Raw genomic sequence first — 15,862 nt, 5'->3', positions numbered from 1 at the left:
TTTCCTTTTGCTTTTTTCTAGAGTCTTCACGGCGATTACACACACGTCTTCTTTCTTATTGAATGTGTCAAAACCTTGTGATTATCTTCCAAATTCCTGTTCTGTAGAACAATGAAAGCTTCAGTCTTCTACCAAGAGGGCGAACAAGGATTCAGTCCAATGGGAGACGTCTAGACAACATTCTGTTGAGCAAATACTGACTTGTAACTACACCCTTATGGCAGGCACCAGGATGTCCGGCCTGGGCACACTCCGAAGCCCTGGAGTTGCTCACGCTCTATCTATCTGAGCTCCCCTGTGCCCCGCAACCCCCTCCTCAAAGCATGGGACCGAATGCTGGTACCGGTGGACGGCGCTGGCTGGATTCGCTATGAATTATAGACACGTGAGGCCCGACATGCAGATCTGAGAGCGCAGGCATGAGAGTCGAGCTCATGAGGCCTTGTCTCCAAGACACCAGAACATCTGGGTGAAAAGGCAAAAACTTCCATCAATCACCCTAATGCCTTGGCTATTTGGAAACAGCTGGGCTTTGGCTGGGCTTTTCCAGTTCTCATCTGGGTGGAAGCCTCAGCCAGAACGAGGAATAATTAGCATTATCATGGGGCCGAGGGAGAGTTTTGATGTGAACCGTTTTTTCATACTGGAACATTCCTAAACAAACAAACAAAAAACACTGGCCGATGAGCCAAGCCTGATGGGCCAGACCTGTCTCCCAAACCCCCGTTCCTTTCCCATCCCAGGGGCTGTTCGTTTCCTTTTCCCTCAGCAGGAAATGCTCAACACAGACCGTGGGGAGGGGGATCTGCGCAAGCGGCTGCTCCCCATTACGAAATGTTTTCAATTGTGGAAAGGCACGTGTAAAGCAATCACCTCCTCCAGGTGGCACCCAGCAAGGCCCACCTTTGCCACCGACCCTGTGGTCCGGCCTGACCCGGGACTTTTCATGGAGAACTGGGTAAACGGTGACAAACCAAGCTATGCCCTTCGCTGGCCTTTCAACACGCTGACATCCGACTCTGATGCCCTCTTCCTTCCCACCAGCTAGGCAATCTGCTTCCCCAGGCACCCAGTCACTCCAGCATTCCCCAGGGCGACTTTCCACCCTCTGAGCTCAACAAGCAAAGGAGGGCACGCTTCAAAGTCCTGGACGCTGCAGGGAGTGGACCGTGGAGTGTACTTTTCCTAGGGCACACCATTTCTGAGTTTCCCAAGAATGCAAAGCTCATCTCTCCCCCCGCCCCCACCCCTCGGCCTTGAACACAAAGGCCTGGGATTAGATGGATGATGAGTTTCAATTATGGCCAAATGAGGGACATATGAGGGATCTGAAGACCAGCCATCCACACCAGAGGGGAAGTTCAGACTTCTTAGAATTCAGAGTTTGTCTTCATATTTCTGCGATTTGCTGGTACTGTCATAGCATGACAATCTGTAACCTTCTCGGGGGAGTTTAAATGGAAACTCTGCGTGCCTTTTGTGCAATGACTTCATCGGAAAGCACATCTTTTGCTGTAGCAACACAGTGACGGCTGCCATTTCAACAGCCGGTTTCCGAAGCTTGTTGGCCAAGCAGCCCGTGCGTTACCACTGCACGCCAGCACATCTCAATTTGTAAAAGGCGGCCACCTCTAATCAAGAGAGGTTATTTTTTTGGGTGGAGATTTTTATTAAAAAGGGGAAAAGCTTCCAAGTCCAAACATTCTAGGTGAATTACCTCAAGCTGAGGATTTTGAAATAAACCAGAGGATTTCAGTGGTTTTGTTGTTTTGTTTTGTTTTATTTTTAAGCAAGAGAATGCTTTTTTCAAAGGAGATCTTAATCAGCATCCCATTATATAAACTAGGAGCTACTTGGGGTAAAGCTGGGGGTGGGGGGCTAGAGCTCCATTCACTGGTCTCTCCTTTCCTCCCCCCTCCAAAATGCCAGTGGCCTTCAGAAACCAGCTCGAAAACCTCCAATAAAACAAAACGTGACACACACTCTCCATTCTTGAGCTAGAGCTATGCTGTTGGAATGGCCGCCACTAGCCATGTGTGGCCCCTGAGCCCCTGAAATGCAGCTCGTCTAAAGTGAGTTGTGTTGTTACTGTAAATACATATCTGATTTCCAAGCCTTTTATGAAAAGAAGTATATGTCTTATTAATAATTTTCATACTTATTCCATGTTAAAACACAATATTTGGGGCCGAATAAAATCATTAAAATTAATTTCACTTGTTACTTTTTAGCTTTTTAAATGTGGCTACTAGAAAATGTAAAAATCACACACATGGCTCCCATTGTGACTCGTGCCATGGGGCTAAGTGGAGCCTTCCCTGGGGGTAAGCAACCACATCAGGGTCCTGGTTGGCTGGGTTGGGTTCCGAACCTCAACAGAAGTTTTTAAGCAAAGTGCCTAGCATCTGATTCTGATGCTGGATCCAGCCTGTTTGAAGTTCTCAGCAGCATTTGATGCTCACACTTAAATTTCTCTCCACCTACTTCTCTTTCCTCCCCTCTTGCTTGGATCATCCAAGATCCCCAGCCTGCTGTGAACTCCCTTACCTACCATCCTTTCACCCTTAGCCAGATTGTTAGTGATCCCAACAACTGTAAACCATCTCTGTTTCTGTGTCCATTTCAAGCCTGACCCCAAAAGCCACACGTGTTACGGAAATCATCAGCTGATGTTTAGGAAGGGAAACCCAAAGGGTGGGAGAAGTGTCAACAAAAAGAGCTCATGTGCATCAGTATTACGGTGCACAAGTCATTCATCCATTCATTCGTTCATTCATTCATTCATTTCACTAAAGGAGCAATTATAGCTAGCATCTATTGAGCACTTACTATGTGCAGGTGTTCTAAGTGCTTTCATGTCTTGACAATAAATATGAATTGGGCATCCATCAGGCTTTGTGCTAGGTGCTGAAGAATCAGCAGTAAGCAAGAGAGAGAAAGACCTGTCCTCATGAGCAGACAGGCTAGCGGGGAAGACAGTGAGAGAAAGGAAGGAGGATAGGAAAAGAAAGGAAAGAGAAAGAAAAAAAGAAAAGGAAAGGAAAGAAAAAAGAAAGGGAAAGGAAAGGGTGGAAGGAAGGAAGAAAGGAAGAAAAAGAAAGAAAGGAAAAACTGAGGAATCTTGAGGGACACCCCAGCAGCAGTGAGCACACCTAGCACCCAGATATTGGTTTCTAAACACCATCCTCAAAAAAAAAAAAAAAAAAAAAAAGGAACCAGGACTCCTTGAAGAAATGGTTGATTGCAGGGCAAGGGCAAGGAAAGCACAAAATGAGCCTGGAAGATCTTCTGGTGTCAGAAAATGAGGACGTGCTCACCAAAATGACAAGGGCATATTGGAAGTTACACAACAGCTAAGTTGAAGGATCTCCTAATGACCAAATCAGGGACAATTCAGCCGCAAAATGAATAAATGATAGCAATGGATTGTAAACCTATAAAATAAATATATCTAGGTTCACAATGATGCAAATAGCAACTGAATAAAGAGATAAATAGGAGAAGAGACAGTGCTTCCTTACAGCACAATCCCAATCAGTCAATTCAGAAGGAGTGATGCAAGTAGAGAGTGATCACTGCAGTGATCATTGTTGTAGGCAAGAATTGTCAGTTGTCATCAGGAGATGCTAAAATTATTGGGGGGAAGCATAATAATGGAAAACAAGCCATTTACATTACCTAAGTATATCCTCATAAGGTAATTATTCATTACAAAGAGAAAAGTAGTAATTTAATGGTGGAGAAACCTGGCAATCACCTCCTGGAGCAAGGAATCAAAGTGAACGTCACCAGCGTTGGGATGGACAGACACCGTGTGCCTCCTGAGATGCTGTCCCGACAGTCACGCAACATCACCTCGACGGCGTTCTTACCAAAACTGCATAAGCTGAGTTTAATCATGAAGAAACATCAGATAATCCTAATTGAGGGACACACTACAAAATACCGGCCAATACTCTTTGGAAGGCGTCAAGGTTGTGAACAGACCAAAGTTCTCTGATTAAAGGAGACCAGAGGGCAGCCCAGGTGGCTCAGCGGTTTAGCGCCGCCTTCAGTCCAGGGCCTGATCCTGGAGACCCGGATCGAGTCCCATGTCAGGCTCCCTGCATGGAGCCTGCTTCTCCCTCTGCCTGTGTCTCTGCCTCTCTCTCTTTCTGTGTCTCTCATGAATAAATAAATAAAAATCTAAAAAAAAAAAAAAAAAAAGGGCGACCAGAGATGTGAAAAATAAACGTGCTGTGTGATCCTGAGCCGGATCCTCCCCTGGTGGGACAGCCCGTGAAACCTGCGTAGGGTTTGTAGATGAGTTAATAGCATTGTATCAACATCAGAGGCCTGGTTTTGATCAAGCACCGTGTCTGCGCAGGATATTAACTTTTGGGGAACTAGACGAAGGGTATGCTAGAACTTTCTGGCGCTTTTGCAACATTTTTGTAAGTCTGAAATTATTTCAAATGGAAAAGTCCAAAAATAAAAGAGAAAAGAGACAGAAAGCAGGTTACTAATTGCCAGCTGCAACGAGTGCCGCACCGAGCAGAAGCAGGCAGGAAACAGCAGAAGGGGGTGTTTGGCATCACCCCGCCAGGAGCTGCCATCTATGCTCAGACCTCAGCGCAGAGGGAGACGCCAGCACGACGCGGAGGAACAGTGCTCTGGCTACGGAACAGCATGCACGAAGGCCCCGAGGCAGGAAAAGTTTCATCCCTGTTCTTCCCTAGGAACACCCGCTAGAGAAACATGGTGGCATCTGTCGGACGATGCTGGAAGGACAGGAAAGAGGTCCACGAGTGGATGGAAGCAGAAGCCCGAGCGATGCCTCTACAAGCCGAGGAATGGCTGGAGCTGCCAGGAGCCAGAAGATGCCCGAAGGATCCTCCCCTACAGCCTCAGGAGAGCGCGCGACCCTGCGCACACCTTGATGTCGGACTCCGGGTCTGATGGAATGGAGGGGTGCTGTGTAGGTCACCCCGTGTGTGGTCCTTTGTTAGGGCCGCTCTAGGACACCCAGCCACCGTCCTTCATGTGTTCTGTGAGTCACTTGTGCATTTGCTTATTAAATATTATTTGCTCAGAGCATTACTTAATATCTTAAAATCCAGCACAGGCCAAGCCCCCCTTGAAAATCCAGTCTTGTCCTTGGCAAGCGTGGATCGCACAGCACAAGTGTGCTACAGTCAGTGTGGCTGCTTTTTAACACCCTCTAGAATCAGCACATACCCACTGGAGGAAGCGCTCGCCCCGCGCCCAGAATCACCTCCCAGAACCTCAGCACAGGCCAATTAGGATAAGAAAAATGACTGCTTTTCTGCTGCTTTTCTTTTTTTCCCCAAAAGAAAGATCTCTGAAGACCTGATATTTCTCTAGCGACAAACCCCGTGTCTTTTCCCCGCCTCCTCCCCCTTCCATTCAGGCTCACTCTTGTGATCTTTGCAGAAAACACGGATGGTGGAGCTGGGTGTGACCCTCCTCTAAGCCTGCATTTTCATCTCTAAAATGAGGATAACCACATCCACCTGCCAGAAGTGCTCTGAAGACCAGATAAGAGGAAGGCACATATTTTTAATGCCATTTATATGAAATATCCAGAAAACGCAAACCCTTGGAGAGAGAGAGAGCAGATTAGCGGTTGCCAGGGTTTGAGAGGAGAGAGTGGAGAGTGACCACTGATGCGTACGGGGCCTCCTTTCGGGGTGATAAGAATCTTCTAGAACCAGACAGTGGGAGTGGTTGCACAGTGTACTGAACGACCTAAATGCTGCTGAATTTTGCTCATACGCTTTACAATGGTGAACATGATGAGTTTTATATTAGGTGTATTCCACCAAAATTTATTTTTTAATTGGGTAAGACGCATCTGCCTGGGGTAAGTGACACCAGCCAAGTCCCTCCACCTGTCTGAACCTGTTTCCTCATCGGCAAAATGGGGCGGGGCGGGGGGCGTCAATAGAACCTGTGCTATGGGTGGTTGTGCAGATTATACCAGTTGAGCCACAGACATGACGGGCCTGTGAATGCCCTGACAGGCTGCTCCCCGTGGGACCGCTAGAAGGACTCACCGCCGTAATGCAGACAGAGCAGCCGATCTGGAGACAATCTCAGCCAAGGGCCTGGGCTCGAGTAAAGCAAGCATCGTTCCCCCTTAAGATGCCAGGCAGGCTCCATCCAGCGTTGGCCTGTGTAGGCTGGTTCTGGCATTCTGACTCACAATAATACATAAAGGTTGGAGCAGATCATATTTTAAACCCCAGTAGCTTGGTCTGAGCAATTGGGCGCTCTGGATGTAATTCTGCAGGTAATTTGAACGATGCTATCTAATTTCAAATGTCCCTGCTCTTACGAGTGCAAAAGCAGCATAATTTTTAATTAGTGGGTAAACAGTAAATAATGGATGGCGGTAAGTGGACACCACTGTTAATTAAAAATCCATGGTTGATAAAAATCAATTTGGCCCATGCATTGAACTCAGTCTATCAGGTCCCTGTGAAAAGTTGTGCAATTGGCTTACAGCACCATCTGCTTTCAGCTGTTCCTTTAGCTAAGACTTTTCGGGGCGGCGGGGGCTTGGCGGGGGAAGGTAGGGCGGAAAGGGGGGAGAGAAAGAAACCATCAAAAAGCTACCTCAGATGCTGCAATAGAAAAATCTTGCACAGATTCATTTGTAATTGGTTAATTTAATTTTTGCAACCTTTAAATCGAAGCTCTGCAAACAGCCAAGAGGCGATGTTGTGCTCTGGTATTTTCACGAAGAAGACCTCCAGTTGGGTTTTGGGTTTTGTGTGCGTCTGTTCTGAAGACGGTGAGATTTCATGTCATCTCCCGCCTTCATGAAATCCTAATTTCTCAGGGAGAAACAAGACAAACTAAAACACAGCCAGCAGGAACATCCTGTCTGAGGACTCACAACAGAATTTCACGTCTAGAGCCATCTCCTCTCGGTAGCTTCAGAGAGTACAGGGGGGAAAGGCTTGTTTTCTTTTGAACAGAAAACATTTCCTCGAGAAACAGAGCTTTGTGGAAACAATGTCAATATAATTTTCAGGGCCCGTTTGCTATTTTGCTCGGAGACATAAGCTCGATTTTCCTGCCAGGGAAGTAACGCTGACCCCTTTGGTCCTTTTCCTCCCTCTGCTGCATGTATTCTCCAAACCGCCACTTGGAGATCCGTCTCGTTGACACCAGCGATGCTCACACTAACCCGCAGGGCTGAGTCCGGGGGCCCCAGAGTCTCCCGATGAGGGTGCTTGCAGGGGCACGAGAGGGTCTGAGGTGCAGACTCGGATGTGAGCCCTGGCTCGGGGTCCCTGGTGGGGCCACGCTGGCCGTTGGGCCCAGTTCCGGGGCCCACCCGCACGCCACAGCGTTCTGCGTCTGGTCCTCGAGACCTGAGATGTGCCCAAGTCAGTGCAGAACTACCCGAAGCTTCTTTTCCAAGTCTCCCGTTGGTGTGCACTCACCCTGCGTGCGGAGTGGCCCGCAGAGCCCTCGGGCAGCCCGAGTGGCCACGTGTCCGTGTGGGGCCAGGTCAGCCCCCACTGGGCCGGGTGGGTGGTTGTTTTCATTTCTCCTGTTTGGTTGAAACCAACAGATCCGCTGTAGGACACACCCGAAATATGGAAGGACCCGGCGCTGCCCCAGCACTTTTGCCCATTTGCTCATCCGTTCGTTCGTTCATTCATTCATTCATTCATTCAGCAAATTCATCCCACCAAGTCTTGAAAACAGCCCCGTCCCCCTTGCCTGTGATGTACGAGGCCAACCGTGGCTGCGTCGGGCACCACCTGGGCTCAGCCGCATTCGGGGAGCCCGGGCCCCATGCCAGCTAAGCCCAGCTCACCCGGCCTGCGCCTCCGCCCGTGAGAGGAGCTGACGCTCATGCCCGTCTCCGAGGGCAGCGAAGATCAGGAACCGATACTCGGCGTGGCTGGGCCCCACGGCATCAGCTGTGACTTCTCCGCTGGGCTCCGGGGACCCCAAGAGTCTCCAAATGAGACCCCGGGCCTCCAGGAAGTGAGGGATCTACTCTGCCTCGTTTTCCTGAGAAGCGCCTGGGGCCCAGAGAGGTTTGGGGGCCACACGCCCCATCGGCAGCTGCCAGAGGACAGCGCGGGGACCTGAGGCCGTGTCTGGCAGTGCCAGGAAGGTGTGGGGTGCAGCGGAGGAGGGGGCACAGTGCGCCTGCCACTTGCTTCTCCGCTCAGCCGACAGGCCTCCCCGGCCCCCGGCCACGCAGGGCCCGTGTCCCTGAGCTGCCCCCGACCCCTTGGACGGCGGCTCGGGCGGAGGAAGTGCCGTTGGAAAGCCCTGCCGCGGGGTCGGGGTCGAGGCCGGACGCCCCTGAACACGGCCTGTTGCTGTAATATCTGGACATCGCTCGCCGCCAAGCTTCCCACACATCCCGCCATCTGGGTCGTGTCAAGCCCAAGCCTCTGAGTGGAGATGACGGTTTCTGGGGAAATCGCTGCTCTTTAGCAGCTGAAGGCCTTGGTGCTCTCGCCTTGGGACAGCAAGTGGACGAGATTGTGAACAGTCCCGTGGCCAAGCCTGGCTGGTGTCCACGAGATGAGCACATGTGGGGGTCACTCAGGAGGGCCTGAGGCCCCTGCTGCTCACGGCCATCTCGCCGTCCCCGTCAGGCGGGTGCATCAGCCCTGGTACCCGCCACACGCGTACTGGGCGCCCGCTGTGTGCCAGGCGCTGGCCTGGGGCCCCTGACGGGCAGGCGGACAACAGGCCTGGCACCGAGGAGGGACCGTTACGTGAGTGGCCTCCAGTGGCAGTTCTGGCCTGCTCCGTGGGGTGGAGGCCAAGGGGAACCTGGGCTCTTGGGTGGATGGGGGGTGCCGCCCCGCTGCCCAGCACCTCGGTCTGGGCCTAGAGTGCCCTTGTCCAGGACTGCAGAGGCCTTCAGCGCCACGCAGCGGGGCCTGGCCACAGCGGCCGGGGCTTGGGAAGGCCTGGCCTCCCGGGAGTGTGGCACGGCACAGCCACGGTAGCAGGCCTTCCAGCTCGGGAGCCTGGGGTCCCCTCGCTCCACGGGGGTCGTGGCTGAGATGCAGAGGGTGAGGAGTGCAGACGCGGGCCCCGGCAGCCTGACTTGCGGAGGCAGAGCTGGATGCCCCGGGAAGGGGTCCGACGGGGTCTGCCTCTCTGACCCCGCTTATGGCCCAGGATGGGCTGGGAGGGCGGGCAGGGCAGACAGAGCTTCTGGGGTGCGTCAGGGTCACTAACTCACGTCTGTCTGCTTTGCAGCCCGCACCGCAGAGACGACTGGGACGGCAGGGGGTGGCCGCCTACGCTGGGAACCCCGCTGCCAGCAGCCCCTGCCCCACAGAGTACCCGTCACTGCGCCACTGCCCCCACGCCTTGACGGGCCCTGGGTCTCCACTGGGTAAGACTCTGAGGTCACCCTGGTTACGGGCCCCTGGGCAGGGAGACTTCACCCTCTCTGAGCCTTGGCATCCATGGGGCACGATTCATCCCGTTGGCCAAGAGGCCTGCTACCTGCCGAACATAGGGCTTTGCAGCCACGGTGGGGACAAGCATCAAACCTGCTGACACAGGAATAAGTGACCTAAACCTGAGATGGCACTAAGCTCTGCAATGAAGGGAACAGAACAAAGGATGTGACAGCCAGTGACCTGGGTGGGGCGGGGGGCTTCTGAGAGGTGGTGACACTCAGCTGAGAGCTAAGAGAAGAAGGAGCCACCCAGAGACCCAGGGGAAGAGCCAGGCAGAGGGAGAGGCTGGTGCAAAGGTCCTGAGGCAGGACGCGATGGGCCAGAGAGGGCTCGGGGGTCCTGTTTATCCGTCAAATTCTCTTTCTAACCCGACAGGCTTGCCTGACATTTCAGAGGCCCTGTTTGCAGCTCTAGGCAATGGGCTTTGTGCTCGAACCCTCATCCGTGGAGCACAGACGCTACACAACAGCTGAGTCCTCCCTCCGGGGTGAGGGAGAGGGAAGCCGTGGCCTCCTCCACAGCTAGTACATCCTTCCCTCCCCCACCATCCCTTTGGGGCCGGTCCTGTTCTGGCGTCAGGGACTGGACTCTCCGTGTCCTCCATGCACCTCCTGGGGTCAAGGAGAAACCCCACTGCCAAACATCTGTTAGCACTCGGGGTGGAGGGAGGGGACGTGAGCTCTGCAAAGCCACTTTGGATGCGTTCCCAGGCTCTGCCCACCCCAACTCCACAGGGTCCAGGTAAGATCCAGGTGCTGCTGGTCAAGTCACCCTGAGACAGAGCTGGGCTGTGGGAAGGTCAGAGCTGGTTGCAGGCTGCTTCTGCCCTGAGACCACAGCATTCCAGGACAATTCTTCTAGAAACCTCTAGAACTTTCTTCCTAGAAAGTTCCCCTTCGCGCTCTCCAGACAGGCTTTGCTGCTTCCTGGAGGCAACTGCAGGGAATGATCCACAGTCTGGGAACCACTGAGACGGCCACTGTGGTTCCATTAGGCAAATCCCTCGCTCCCCAGCCCTGTCCGAGATACAGGTGAGGACAGGATGGCCTCCCACCCTCAGGTGTGTGAGTCACCCCTCTCCTCTTTTGCGACCTCCCATACTGGCATTTCCTTTCCGATTTTCTTTGAGCCAGCTTGCTTTTGTTTACCTAAATATATTCATTTATTTTTACAGCTTTATTGAGGTATAATTGGTATACAGTAAACTGCACACATTTGCAGCGTACCATAATTATTTTTAAAGGAAGTGTAATATCACCCCAGATAGGGAGAGCGGAGCCACCTGCCATAAATAGGAGGTAACTGTAAAAAGAAAGTCAATGAAAACAAAACAACATAATTAAATTCTCACTAGATTCGTTGCCTGCCTCGGGTCCTGGGTCTGTTTTCTCTGGGAGAAAAGGGAGGTTGGCATTAAAGACATATTAGTTCCAACAGAGACTTTCTCCTTAACATAATCAGAAAGATTGAAAGGAAAAGAGAAGGGAAACTGTTTTCGTGCTGGGTAAGAACATGTTTCCTTTGCTCCATCAGCCTCGCCAGGAAAACTACCGAGAAAGTAATAGTACCGGTGGTGCGCGCTCACAGTGGCCATGTGAAGGGGGCCCCGCCCGGCCTGCTTTCCCCTGGAACTCATCCAGCATCCACCTGGCCTGCACCCTCAATGCAAAGTCTCAGGGGCTCCCCTGCCCCCAATCCAGGTGCAGCCGTGGGTCTAGGAGTCACTTAGCCTCTGTTTCTCCCAACCCCACCCTGTGCTTTGTCATCACCGGCAGAAGAGATCCTGGGGGCCGGGTCCAGCCCACTGCCTATTTTTGTAAATAAAGTTTTATTGGCACACCACCAGGCCCCACCCCACCCCATTTACTTATCGTCTCTGGCTGCCTTAGCTCTGGAGACCACCTGGCCCACCAAAACAAAAATATTTATTATTATCTGACCCTTTACAGAAAAAGCTTGGTGAGCCCTGGTTTCGATCAACAAATCTGTCACGGGCACAAATGAAATTTGGTCAGGGAAGTCAACTAGCCAAGGGGAGACCGGACGTAAGTGCCCATCAACCACAATTCACTAGTGAGGCCCCAGGGAGGGTCCCCTGGGTGCCAGGCTCTGGGCCAGGAGCCAAGGATCCACTGGGGAAAGAACGGGCAGACCACTGCCTCCTGGAGCTCACGGCACAGGGCTCCCCAAATGGTGCAAAGGAGCCCCCCTGGGCCCCGTGCTTCCTGGAAACCCTGACCGTGGGCCCGATGCCTCTGTGTCACACGGGAAGGAGCTGGGCATTACCCACAGCTGCTGAGGGTCAGAAACGGGATTTGAACCCAGGTCCTCTGGCTGCAAAGTCTACGCACTTCTCGGGCCAGTAGGTATGCACAGGTAGGAGGGCGGGACGACAGCTGGAGAAGGCAGTCAGGATTGCAGGAGGAAGAAGAAGGCTTTCATGGAGGCCACAAGGCAAGTGGAAGGCCCGTGGCCTCAAAGGTGGAGCTGAGACCACTCAGGGAATCGAGGCGGCGGGGCCAGCTGGGGGACAGGAGCCCAGGCAGAGGGAGCGGGCTCGCCGTGCAGGTGCTCCCGGCTCGGCCCAACCCCCGTCTCTCTCCCTCCGACAGCTGTGAGGTGCGCCCCGGACCCGAGTTCCTCACCCGCTCCTACACCTTCTACCCCAGCCGCCTCTTCCGAGCCTACCAGTTCTACTACAGGGACCCCTCCTGCCGGGAGCCCGCGCACTCCCTGCTCATCAAGGGCAAGGTCCGCCTGCGCCGGGCCTCCTGGGTTACCCGAGGTGCCACCGAGGCCGACTACCACCTGCACAAGGTGGGCATCGTCTTCCACAGCCGCCGCGCCCTGCTCGATGTCACCAGGAGCCTCAACCAGACCTGGGCGGGCCGGGACTGTGCCCAGCGGCTGCCCCCGGCCCGGGCCTGGCTGCCCGGCGCCCTCTACGAGCTGCTGAGCGCCCGGGCCAAGCAGGACTGCACGGAAGCCCTGGGCTTCACCATGCACGAGCTCAGCCTGGTCCGCATGCAGCGCCACCTGCAGCTGCAGCCCGGGGCCGGGCCCCGGCTAGTGGAGGAGCTGTACCTGGGGGACATCCACACCAACCACGCGGAGAGGCGGCACTACCGGCCCACGGGCTACCAGCGCCCGCTGCAGAGCGCCCTGGTGAGTCTAAAGCCCTGGGAGAGTGAGCTCTGAGCCCCAACCCAACTGGCCCCCTATGGGCTGGTCCCTGCCTAGGACCCTTCTCTGCACCCCCAGGCTGGCCTACCTGCCTCAGGACATTTGCACATGCTGTTCCTTCTGCTTGAGACAGCTTTTCTCAGATCTTTACAGGGCTGGCTGTTCCCAAAGGAACCACAGTTCAGCTTGTCTGAGGTCCTTCCTGTGGGCACGGGGTCCCCTTCTGCCCCTGCTGGGCGTGTGGGCTTGGGCAGGCCTCTCTCAGCTCTCAGATCAGACGTTCCCTCCAATCCCCACTCTGCACATTTTCCAGCACTCAGCTTGCCCTGGGCTGCATGGTCCGTTTTCTTGCCACCTTCTCTAGAAGTAGACCCTCTGCAAGGGCAGGGCCCTGCTCTCTCCTGTGTCCCCACACGTGGCCCGGGTCTGGCAGACAGTCGGGGCCAATGTTAGTGAATGAACTGAGGAGAGGTCAGCGCTCCTCCGGGGCTCCGCTGGACGGCCACACCGCCCGTGGAAGGTGCCCCCCCAAAGCTCCACATGGACCTCGCTGCTGTCTGGAGCCGGAGACGCTGAGCGTGCCCCTTCACACTAAGGCCCGGGGAAAGCAGCGCTGCTCAGGCCCTGCTCTCAAGACGCCATCACCCGGGCATCTTCTGAGAAGACAGGGTCAGGCCCCGTGGTCCGGGTGGGGCCTGGGACCCTGCATGTCTAAGGGGCTCCCCGGTGGCCCAGAGACCGCCCTCTGGGCAGGGGCTGCAGTACAAAGGGACATGTACTTTCCCCCCTCAACTCCCACGTGGATTTCACCTGGGGTGCTTAACCTAGATTCTTAAATTAAGGGGTCACTAACATACCGCCCTCATTTGGGGGAGATCTGGTGGCCCTTTCCTGCCTGATGGGCACACAGGCCCAAAGAATCCAAGCTCCACTCATATGATATATTCTTGGCACATAGTACAGAGCCTGGTCCACATGGGGCGGGGGCTCGTGACTTCTCTGGCGAAGCCGGGGAAGCCTCAGGACCCACCCCCACCCCAACTCAGAAAAATGTTTGTAGGAGCGTAAGATAAAATACATAGAATTTAAACAGAAACCAATTCTATTAAAATAACCACCCAGGGAACATCAGGGATATCCTTTATTCTCTGTAATTGAGGGTAAACAAGGTCCCAGTATCCTATTAAGAGGAGACAGGCAACAAAGTCGGAGGTTCCAGAAGTTACAGGGCTTCCTTGCCTACCCTGGCAATTACAAGAAAAGTTAACTTTTATTAGTGTGGCTGTGTGGAAAGTGAAGTCAAGGTAGGGCGCACCCAAAGAATATTTTTCAAAAGCGAGAATGAGTAGACTGGATATGTGAGTTTGGGAGCCCCTGTCGAGTGAGCCCTTAGGCAACCCTCCTGTGTCATTCAGCATGTATTGAGTGCCTACTGTGTACCCAGCACTCAAGGAACTAACCTACCCCTCCAGAGGTGAGCAGCTGCGTGTCAAAGTACCCCAAAGAGAGGCACGAGGGATGAGCCCCATGGTACCTCCTCTCCTCTCCCGCCCCCTCCTCCCAACCCAGGATCTGGAGAGCAGAGAAGCAGCACAGGAAGTTCTCATCATCAGAAAATCAGCCTGAGTTCTTTTCGTGACCTCAAAATTATTCCCTTTTTGGCAGCCAATGTTCTAGGCTGGTCTGACGTTAATCCTACTTAAAGACAAGAAGGCCCTGGCAGCGGGGTGATTACCGGCGCCCACCACCTCATTAGGAGGGCAAACTGCTCTGAACACGGAGAGGATGGACCCCCGGGGGCGCAGAGGATGACAATTTTCATGTCTCCCCAGGCAGGGCTGTGGGGCCGCAGACTCCTGCCCTCCTGCTGCCTGCCCAGCCAGCGTGGCCAATGCAACCTGCACAGTGATTGAGAAGCAGAACAGGAATGTGCGCGTAGATGAGCAGTGCCAGATGTACAGACATTAAATTAAATATCTGCTCAGCAACTGCCCCCTCCTTGGGGGAAAGAGAGAGAGAGAGAGAGGGAGGGAGGAAAGAGAGACAGAGAGGGAGAGAGAGAGAGAATTTCAAAGAAGAAAATGCTGCAGATAAACCCCCAAGTAACGAATTAGTCGTTACCTTATGCTCTCTGGGGCCCGGGCCTCGCCCATGACCCAAACCAGATGGTAAACATGAACATTTTTAGAAGTTAATTTAAAACCAATTTGATCCCCAAATTCATTGCCTGGATGTAGAATCCTAATCAATCAGCCAACACTCGACCGAAATCATCTAAGCCTGGTGTCACCTCTGGGGGTTAATTAGAAACTGTTATGTGCTGTTTGAGAAATAACTTTATGTAACAGGTTTGAACCAGTGAGAGTTTGGCTTCCGCACAAGTGTGAATTCTGCTGGCTGGGGCCTTGTTAACACGTGCAACCCCGAAACCTCTGCAGAATGATGCCAGGAAGGGTTTTCATCTTTCATCCCCTCCGAATGCATCAGGAAAGAAGATGCCTGGTCTCTCTCATCTCTCACCTGAAGGGCTCACTAGCTCTCAATTTGTTTCTGTTATGCAGAAAACCACTTGCCCCGAATTACCAGCCGGTATCCCAAGTGTCCTGCCTGCAGAAGATCTCTCGTTTGCAGGAGGAATCGGGGAGGACAGGCCTGGTGTTATTTTGATGTAATGCATTACGCCCTGTCAATACACATCAGTGCGACAACAGTGGGAATGTGGGTTAAAATGCCTAAATTAGACTCTTATCAGCCAGCGTTCCAATTACCGGCACTCCAGCTAACTACCCAGCCGGCTCATTTCTTCCCATTACGCTTTTGCAGCCATTTACCAGCATTTCAAAGTGCCTTCGACTCTGTCCTCGAGTCAAAATCTCCCAAACCAAAAATAATATAGTCTTCTGTATTATGGAAATCAAGTCAAGTTTAGGTTCATCATAGAATACAAATAATAAGCTGAAAATGCGGCAATCTGAAAAAGAAAAAGAAAAGGCAAACTGTTTCTTAATCGTCCTAGAGTTTCTTTCTAAAGGAGGACTCCCGAATGCCACTTGTTTGGCATGAAACTCACTCGGCAGCCATCTGTGGAAATCTTTTGTTTTTTTGGGGGGAAAAAAAAAAAAAGCTGATTTCCCAGCCAGGCCCTCCAAATTCACCTCTTTCCCCCTTGCCCGTCCAGCCCGCACCCCTGGCCTGAGATGGCAAGAGCAGGGGATGTCTGC

At 53.0% G+C, this 15,862-nt stretch overlaps 1 protein-coding gene across 1 annotated transcript in view; it reads left to right on the top strand.

The window, feature by feature from the left end:
* Positions 1-15,862, top strand: part of APCDD1L (APC down-regulated 1 like) — a 52,625-nt gene that overhangs the window by 32,816 nt on the left and 3,947 nt on the right. Inside the window, exons 2-3 of the mRNA XM_025470518.3 lie at positions 9,250-9,388; positions 12,071-12,623. Coding sequence (XP_025326303.1) covers positions 9,250-9,388; positions 12,071-12,623 — 692 coding nt within the window. The remainder of the gene's footprint in view (positions 1-9,249; positions 9,389-12,070; positions 12,624-15,862) is intronic.

This window comes from Canis lupus, chromosome 24 (assembly GCF_003254725.2).
Source record: "Canis lupus dingo isolate Sandy chromosome 24, ASM325472v2, whole genome shotgun sequence".
In the NCBI taxonomy this organism is placed as follows: domain Eukaryota; kingdom Metazoa; phylum Chordata; class Mammalia; order Carnivora; family Canidae; genus Canis; species Canis lupus.
Note: the sequence above shows the minus strand (reverse complement) of the source record. Positions and strands in the feature narration are given on the sequence as shown.